At 44.8% G+C, this 9975-nt stretch overlaps 1 protein-coding gene across 4 annotated transcripts in view; it reads left to right on the top strand.

Annotated features, from left to right (window-relative positions):
* The window catches only part of osbpl10b (oxysterol binding protein-like 10b), a 33711-nt gene that overhangs the window by 11027 nt on the left and 12709 nt on the right, over window positions 1–9975 (top strand). For all 4 annotated transcript variants that reach the window (XM_035530481.1, XM_035530480.1, XM_035530479.1 and 1 more), the window contains 2 exons: window positions 44–263; window positions 1782–1936. In XM_035530481.1, the coding sequence (XP_035386374.1) occupies window positions 44–263; window positions 1782–1936 (375 nt within the window). The remainder of the gene's footprint in view (window positions 1–43; window positions 264–1781; window positions 1937–9975) is intronic.

Genomic DNA, 9975 nt, shown 5'->3' with positions numbered 1-9975 from the left:
TCTGTGGTTTCTCAGTTTCTCTTTGCTCCGCTGCCCTCTGCAGGTCATGTCTCGGGCGGAGGAGCAGCAGAAAAACCTGCAACAGTCCATCGAGTCGCTGCCAGGCGGAGGACCGCTATCCTCACTGGACCCAGACCTGCTGCTGCTCAAGGCCACGTCGATGGCTGCACTCAGCTGCCTGGGCGAGTGCCTGAGCATCCTCCAGCACAGTGTCAGCCAGGCAGCCCGCAGCGTCACCACCCGCACGCAGGGCCTGAACACAGGTGAGCTGGCCCTCTGCCCACTATCACTGCTGCAGCTGAGCTGGCCCTCTGCCCACTATCACTGCTGCAGGTGAGCTGGCCCTCTGCCCACTATCACTGCTTCAGGGGAGCTGGCCCTCTGCCCACTATCACTGCTGCAGGTGAGCTGGCCCTCTGCCCACTATCACTGCTGCAGGTGAGCTGGCCCTCTGCCCACTATCACTGCTGCAGGTGAGCTGGCCCTCTGCCCACTATCACTGCTGCAGGTGAGCTGGCCCTCTGCCCACTATCACTGCTGCAGGTGAGCTGGCCCTCTGCCCACTATCACTGCTGCAGGTGAGCTGGCCCTCTGCCCACTATCACTGCTGCAGGGGAGCTGGCCCTCTGCCCACTATCACTGCTGCAGGGGAGCTGGCCCTCTGCCCACTATCACTGCTGCAGGGGAGCTGGCCCTCTGCCCACTATCACTGCTGCAGGTGAGCTGGCCCTCTGCCCACTCTCACTGCTGCAGGTGAGCTGGCCCTCTGCCCACTATCACTGCTGCAGGTGAGCTGGCCCTCTGCCCACTATCACTGCTGCAGGTGAGCTGGCCCTCTGCCCACTATCACTGCTGCAGGGGAGCTGGCCCTCTGCCCACTATCACTGCTGCAGGGGAGCTGGCCCTCTGCCCACTATCACTGCTGCAGGGGAGCTGGCCCTCTGCCCACTATCACTGCTGCAGGGGAGCTGGCCCTCTGCCCACTATCACTGCTGCAGGTGAGCTGGCCCTCTGCCCACTATCACTGCTGCAGGGGAGCTGGCCCTCTGCCCACTATCACTGCTGCAGGGGAGCTGGCCCTCTGCCCACTATCACTGCTGCAGGTGAGCTGGCCCTCTGCCCACTATCACTGCTGCAGGTGAGCTGGCCCTCTGCCCACTATCACTGCTGCAGGTGAGCTGGCCCTCTGCCCACTATCACTGCTGCAGGTGAGCTGGCCCTCTGCCCACTATCACTGCTGCAGGTGAGCTGGCCCTCTGCCCACTATCACTGCTGCAGGTGAGCTGGCCCTCTGCCCACTATCACTGCTGCAGGTGAGCTGGCCCTCTGCCCACTATCACTGCTGCAGGTGAGCTGGCCCTCTGCCCACTATCACTGCTGCAGGTGAGCTGGCCCTCTGCCCACTATCACTGCTGCAGGTGAGCTGGCCCTCTGCCCACTATCACTGCTGCAGGTGAGCTGGCCCTCAGCTGTCTGTGACTGTCTATTGCCATGCTGACTATACACAGTCAGAGATGCTGTGGCCTGCATTTAATGAGTCCAAGCTGTCATCTATGTGAAAATGATTGTACTTTATTTTGACAAGCATACTGGCAAGAAGTGCATTAGATTGGAAATGGTTTCTAATTGGTTGATAATGGAACTCCCTATGCATCACTCAAGGCTGAAATTAAGTTGTCCAACAGAGAGCATTCTGATTGCAAAATAAATAGTTGGAAAATGACTACAGAGTAGCAGTTTAGTTTGGCTGTAAATCATTGTAAATGGCATGTTTGTGTAAGCCTGTGTAGAGAACATGGCTGGCTGGCCAGGGCCCAAACCTGCTTCAGAGGAGCCAGTGAAGAATGGAGGACTGACAGGCTTGCCCACCTCGTCCAGCAACAAACCACCTGCATCCCCTGCACAGAGGAACAAAGAACTCCTTAAAAGCTCCCAGGTACACACAGACATACACACACACACACAGACACACACAGGATTCTGAATATAGGTGAGTAGAATCTGTCCAGCTCCAGTGGGTCAGCCTAAAAAGAAAAATCAGCCTATAATGGTATTCTTCAAAAACTGCCATGTACTCCTGCCAACTTTGCCTGGCACAGGAGGAGACAAAGCTCTAGTTGGACACATTTAGCAGGTGACTGAAGATCCCCATATTGCTCTCAGAGGTAGAATCAACGTGCCTCCTGCCTCTGGAGCTGGGCCACAGTCACCGCTGCTGTATGAGACTGGAACTGATGCTGAGCTGTTTTATGTGTGCCATTAAACATGCTCCCTGTGTTCATCTGTGCTGGGGAAGCTTTTAATGTAATGGCGCACATCAAGTATTTCCCCAGACATATATAGAGGATGAGGTTAAGGTGAAGTTTTCCATTTTTACAAGAAACGCATGTATAATGTAATAATTTCTAGTTTTATTGGAATGGGAAATGTGACGATATTTTAGGCAGCATATTACCCACTCATACATTAGTCAATGAAAGTAGCATGAGACTCTGAATCCTGTGGTCAAGCAGTCAAGTGACTAATTCAGCAGTGTCCTGGACGACACCAATAATTTTAAATTCACTATGTTAAAGGAAGTGGTAGAAATAGACAGTCAGTTTAGGCAGGTGCTCAGTGCAGCAGCCAGCCTAGTGATTTCTCTTCTATGAATGGGAAACTAGGAAATAATGGTATAAAACAATAGGTAGTCAAAGACAACACATATCACTTGTGGGTTAGGGAGGTTCTCTTTTTTATCACTGATGGCACCTTGCCAAAATAGCATGCTGAGGACAGAGAAACACAGGGGGGAGTGTGCCTGTTAGACTCTGTTTGACGGGAGCCCTTGCTTAGCTTGTGGACAGTGAATTGTAAGTAAGAGGCAATGTTATGATCTGATCACGTCCTCTTCCTGCACCACTGTGGACTGTAGTTGCTATACGTCTCTAGGTAGCTGCATGTATTTTCACCATGCGTGTCCTTAAACACTCCAGTCTATGTGTGGGTCTGTGTTTGTCTACAGGTAGAGGGCGAACAGCCCTCTTATTTAGTGTCAGCTCCTCACTGCACCAGGACCCAGAACTGTGCATGAGGAGTTCACCCTAATAGTGATTCTCCATTAAAGGTTCTTCCTAACCCTATGCTAGGTAGGATCTGAGTTTGGAAAAATGGTTTGCTGTTGAATGCATATCAGGATTGATTGTTTTCAGAGTAGTGAGCATTTTCCCATTGGATACAAACCTCAGTGGAGAGATATTAAGAAAGCAGTCTTCATGAAAGAATAATGATGGGTTAACAATGCTCCAAGCCTCTGAGTCCAATAAATGTAATTTGGGTCTATATACACTGCCTGGCCAAAAAAAAAGGTCACACACTCTAATGTTTCGTTGGTCTGCCTTTAGCTTTGATTACGGCACGCATTCCCTGTGGCATCATTTCCACAAGCTTCTGCAATGTCACAACATTTATTTCTGTCCATAGTTGCATTAATTTCCCCCCCAAGATCTTGTATTGATGATGGGAGATTTGGACCACTGTGCAAAAAGTCTTCTTCAGCACATCCCAAAGATTCTCAATGGGTTTCAGGTCTGGACTCTGTGGTGGCCAATCCATGTGTGAAAATTATGTCTCATGCTCCCTGAACCACTCTTTCACAATTTGAGCCCGATGAATCCTGGCATTGTCATCTTGGAATGTGCCCATGCCATCAGGGAAGAAAAAATCCATTGATGGAATAAGCTGGTCATTCAGTATATTCAGGTAGTCAGCTGACCTCATTCTTTGGGCACATGTTGCTGAACCTAGACCTGACCAACTGCAGCAACCCCAGATCATAGATCTGCCCCCACAGGCTTGTACGGTAGGCACTAGGCATGATGGGCCCATCAGGGTAAGAAGAGAGGCGTCTGAAGTGATGCACCCATCACTCTGGAACAGGGTAAATCTGGACTCATCAGACCACATGACCTTCTTCCATTGCTCCAGAGTCCAATCTTTATGCTCCCTAGCAAATTGAAGCCGTTTTTGCTGGTTAGCCTCACTGACAAGTGGTTTTCTTAAGGCTACACAGCTGTTTAGCCCCAATCCCTTGAGTTTCCTTTGCATTGTGCGTGTGGAAATTCTCTTACTTTCACTATTAATCATATCCCTGAGTTCTACTGTTTTTCTACAATTTGATTTCACCACACATTTAAGTGACTGCCAAACACGATCATTCAAGATTTTTTTCTGACCATATTCCTTCCTCGAAGATGTTTCCCCACCATCCTTCCACTTTTTAATAATGTGTTGGACAGTTCTTAACCTGATTTTAATAGTTTCAGCAATCTCCTTAGATGTTTTCTCTGCTTGATGCATGCCAATAATTTGACCCTTCTGAAACAGATTAACATCTTCTCCATGACCACAGGATGTGTCTTTCGACATTGTTGTTTAACAAATGAGAAGCTACTCTCTGCATCGGTTAGGGTTAAATAACTTGTTGCCAGCTGAAACATAATCACCCATGCAGTAATTATCCAATGGGAAGCTCTTACCTATTTGCTTAGCTAAATCCAGGCAGTGTATATCAGGCATTTGAAAGGGAGACTGGAACTCGTTCATTTGTTCCTTGTCTCCTCATGTACATTAGCATCTCAAAGTCATAATACTGACCTTATGTTAGTCTTACATAGTGAAATTGGATTCATACACTGTGAGGGTGCAGTTCTGTGAATAAAATGAGAGCCTGAATGTGTTTAAAAAAATTGCTGCAGTTGAGTGTGGCTTGATTACAAGGTCTAGTGAGCATAACAAGGTCTTGGTCTCTCTGGTGTGCCGTTATTGAGGGAAATGGATTTAGAGAGTGTGTAAATCTGTCTGGACTCTGTGAAAGACAATGGTGAGCATATAAATAAAGTTCAAGGGAATCTGTAATGTTGAAATTATAAATATTTAATAACACTTTCATTCAAAATTGACTGAAAAAGCCTGTTAGTTGTATTTGCTAATTACGTTTGAAAAATGTAAAAACAAAAACAAGAGAGAGAGAGATAGAGAGAGAACAGGAAAATGGGGTTTAAAAAACATTTTTTTAGTTTTTACTGTGTTTATACACAGCATTTTTTTAAACCAAGGCGGCGCTCCTCCTGTGTGCATGTAATTTATTACCATACAGCAGATGGCGATAGAGTTAATATAAATATATAATATAAATAATCACTTAAATCACAGATAACCGGTTTTACTGGTGGTGGATCAGGTTTGTTATCATAAACTGAAAGCTGTGTTGAAAGTGTGAATTGGTACTGTACTGTAAAACACACTGTCACCAAAGCTGTGGAAGCTTTAAAAATGCATTATTTAAAACCGAAGCCTTTGACTTGGTCATTTCGTACGCGTTATGGATTTTATCGTGACAAGATTGTAATCAAGTATTTACATTACCTTGTGAAATGCAATTCTGGTTAGCCAAATTGAAACCCAATTGTTATTTAAAATATGAAAATTTCTCATACTACCTGACAAACACTAGCGATGCTCCTATTTCATGTTGTGCTATAGGTAAATATTGATAGCAGCTTCTAAATCGCTTTTTTTACGCCAATGTTTGCAATCTCAAGGGTGTTGAGGTTGTTGCATTTAAATATGTAATCCTGATCATCAAGACATATTAAACGACAATGTCTCAAATACAAGAGCAGTAATGACATATCAGCTGCAAAGAATCGCTTGCCGATCTTTTCGAGGGAGTGCACACAGGGGAACTTAACCCTGCCGGGCCGTCTCATGGGTCGTCTGGAGCTTGACAGAGCGACGAACTTCATTGTACGTTCCCCTATTACTGGTGCTGCGGCTCGTTCTTCATCGTCTCTCGTTTTTTCAACTTTCCTTTTGCTTTGTTCCCAGACAAGGCTACTGGGCCCATCTGGGCTTCCTTTTGTCCATTCAGCAACACTCGATCGAGAGAGAGAGATGTCCGCACTAAATGTGACACTCCACTAATGCCACTGTTTTATCCATTTAATCAAAAAAGCACAATTCAGCCCAGTAGGAAAAGTCAAACACACAAATGTCAAACTCGCAGTGCATATTCAGACTGAAACAGTATATGCAATGTTAAATGTGTAAAATGGAACAGTGCAGCAGCACATATGTTTTTCTATATAGAAAATAGTGAGTGAAAGAGTAGACCACTTCCAAGCTCTATCCCACTTACACACATCTAGGAGCCCCTAAGGAGAGGAGTCATGTGCTGGCCAGCCTACTCCAGATTAGGTTAGAGATAGTCACATGATGATACAGCAACAGCAAGTACACAAAAGGCAGCACCCAAACGCATGACAGCCTCATACAGAGGGGCAAACACACCTTACATGACTGCTATCCCTCAGAACTGGAATTTTTGTTTTCCTAGGCAAACTGTTAAAATAATTGCTTTGAACAGGAAGTTTGATTATTCCGTATTACAAATACACTATATGGACAAACGTATTGGGACACATACCCATTACACATATAGGAGCTTTTATGACAACCAATTCTAAATCCATAGGCATTATTGTGGAGTTGGTTCCCCCTTTGCAGGTATAACAGCTTCCACTGTTCTGTGAGGGCTTTCTATAAGATTTTGGATTTTGTCTGTGGGAATTTTGGCCCATTAATCCACAAGAGCATTTGTGAGGTCAGACACTGATGTTGGCTCACAATCTTCATTGTTTCATCCCAAAGGTGTTTGATGGGGTTGAGGACAGGGCTCTGTGCAGGAGAGTCAAATTCTTTTACACAAACTCATACAATCATGCCTTTATGGAACTTGCTTTTTGCACAGTACTGATGGAACATAAAAGGGCCTCCCCAACTGTTCCCACAAAGTTGGAAGCATACAACTGTCCCAAATGTCTTGCTATGCTAAATTATTAAGATTTCCCTTCACTGGGACTAAGGGGCATAGGCCAACCCTTATAAAACAACCCTATAGCATTATCCCTACTCCACCAAACCTTACAGTTGGCACAATACAGTTCTCCTGGCATTCACCAAACCCAGACTCCTCCATCAGACTGCCAGATAGAGAAGTGTGATTTGTCACTCCATAGAACATGTTTCCACTTCTCCAGAGAGCAGTGGCATGCTTTACACCATCCGACACTTGGCACTGTGCTTGGTGATGCAAGGCTTGCGTGTAGCTGCTCAACTATGAAAGCCCATGCCATGAAGCTCCTGGTACACAGTTTTTGAGCTGATGTTAATGCCAGGGGAGGTTTGGAACTCTACATTTATTGAGTCAGCAGAGCAATGGCGACCTTTACACAATATGCACCTCAGCACTCTGTGACCGTGCTCTGTAACATTAACTTTACATAGTTTCAACTTCGTGGCTGAGTTTCTGTGGTTACTAAATGCTTCAACTTTTTAATAATAATACCACTCATAGTTGATCATGGAATATCTAGAAGGGAAGAAATTTCACAAACTAACACGTTATAGTGATGGCATCCTATTACAGCACCACCATGCCCAAAGACAAAATCAAAACAAAATAAAAAAATGTTAACATCCATACAGAAGGAAAGTGCACATCATAACACAAAATGAAAAAAGTCATTATGAGCCTTGATTTGAGTAAGAGGCTGTATGTGAAAGTAGGTGAGCTAGTTTGTGCTGCTGCTGAGACAAAGACTGATGGAAAAAAGCCTGGTCGGAGATTTTTACTGAGCGTGCTTGGAATGTTGACTAATAAAAACAGCAATCATGTCAGGGACAAAGAAGCAGCAACCACTCACATTATCATCTATTCAAGTCCTTATGTCAGTGTGACATCAACTACATGTTCTTACATTATGACATCAGTCCCAAGTGCTTAAATCATCATGACACCCTCTCTTACAGGTCACTACTATGTGGCCTGTCAAGCTGTGGCACTGTAGTTATTAAAGAAAGATGTGCCTGTGTGAAAGAATGTTAATATGGTTATGAAGAGCTAAATGATTATAATGAATAAATAAATCTAATGCCCACTAATTCCTCACAGGAATGGTAGATTGAGGATATACAAAGGTGGTGTTCTCTGGGTCTATTAGATGACTAGAAAAATGTGTTTTTTTTAAATATAAATATATATATATATATATATATATATATATATAAATGTGTGTGTGTGTGTGTGTGTGTGTGTGTGTGTATAAGACAGAGAGATACTTGATGATTAAGATTATAATATAAGAATGTGTCATTGCTACCTATTTCTAGTTAACCATACTCTATTGTGTTGTGGGATGGGCCAGGTAGGAATATTACAGTATGCAGTGTGTAATGTGTTTATGTGCAGGTGTTGGGTGAAAGGGGCATTGAGAGAGGGAGTGAGTGTATCACTACACTACAGAGAGGGAGTGAGTGTATCACTACACTACAGAGAGGGAGTGAGTGTATCACTACACTACAGAGAGGGAGTGAGTGTATCACTACACTACAGAGAGGGAGTGAGTGTATCACTACACTACAGAGAGGGAGTGAGTGTATCACTACACTACAGAGATGGAGTGAGTGTATCACTACACTACAGAGAGGCAGTGAGTGTATCACTACACTACAGAGAGGGAGTGAGTGTATCACTACACTACAGAGAGGGAGTGAGTGTATCACTACACTACAGAGATGGAGTGAGTGTATCACTACACTACAGAGAGGCAGTGAGTGTATCACTACACTACAGAGAGGGAGTGAGTGTATCACTACACTACAGAGAGGCAGTGAGTGTATCACTACACTACAGAGAGGCAGTGAGTGTATCACTACACTACAGAGATGGAGTGAGTGTATCACTACACTACAGAGAGGCAGTGAGTGTATCACTACACTACAGAGAGGCAGTGAGTGTATCACTACACTACAGAGAGGCAGTGAGTGTATCACTACACTACAGAGAGGGAGTGAGTGTATCACTACACTACAGAGAGGGAGTGAGTGTATCACTACACTACAGAGAGGCAGTGAGTGTATCACTACACTACAGAGAGGCAGTGAGTGTATCACTACACTACAGAGAGGCAGTGAGTGTATCACTACACTACAGAGAGGCAGTGAGTGTATCACTACACTACAGAGAGGGAGTGAGTGTATCACTACACTACAGAGAGGGAGTGAGTGTATGTAATCTCCTAGAAGTGGTGGCAGTCAACTCTCTTTTCTCTGTTTGCTGTCGGTCAGTCAGTGTGTGTCTCACTGGCTCTGCTAACACAGCTAAATACAGACTAGAACGTCCAGCTGGATTTGGAGCAAGCAGCCTGGGGCAGGTCTGCAGCAGCAGCAATGTCAGTGAGAGCTTGTGTGTGTGTGTGAGTGTGAGAGAGAGAGAGAGAGAGAGAGAATATGGGTGGGCAGAGTAGGAGGAGGCTGCACTTCCTCGGCTCATGGACAGCTGGGGGAAAGAGTGGTAGAGTTAGAGAGACAAGCAAGAGAAAGGAGGGAAGAAAGATAAAGAAGAGCTGTTTGGGGATGCATCTGTTTCACGGTGAAACAAATTTCCTGGAGCAGTTTTCTGAACAGGCCCAGACATGAGTGTAAGTGAGTCGATGAGCTGATTTTGGTGGGGCGCGATTGCTGTGTTTGGTGGGATAGCTGTTTTAAGGACTGGTGGAGCTTTGTTTGTTCGTGAAGGTTCCAAACTTGCACTGTGTCTTTCTGTTTAAGCAAAAATGCTGTTAGATTTTATTTCAATCTCTGTCATCTAGTCGTTCAATCATCTAAAACTGTGAAGTCATCAATTTTACTAAATGGCAAAAGTAAAATCTGCTGTGTATTGTTTTCTTTATTGTCAGCGCATTGCACCTCCTAAAGATCCCATGTGTGTATATTTTTTAAAAATTAGATTCATATTAAATCTTTCCAGACACATTTAGAAGTCAGCTCAACTATGGTCCAGTGGACTTTGATATAAAGTCCTTCCTGTGTTTGGTGCCTGACCTAGATGCTGCTTCTGCTTGTTTCTTAGTAAAATCAGATGCATGAGATTTA

The sequence above is a fragment of the Electrophorus electricus genome, chromosome 10 (assembly GCF_013358815.1).
Source record: "Electrophorus electricus isolate fEleEle1 chromosome 10, fEleEle1.pri, whole genome shotgun sequence".
NCBI classification, from domain to species: Eukaryota; Metazoa; Chordata; class Actinopteri; order Gymnotiformes; family Gymnotidae; genus Electrophorus; species Electrophorus electricus.
Note: the sequence above shows the minus strand (reverse complement) of the source record. Positions and strands in the feature narration are given on the sequence as shown.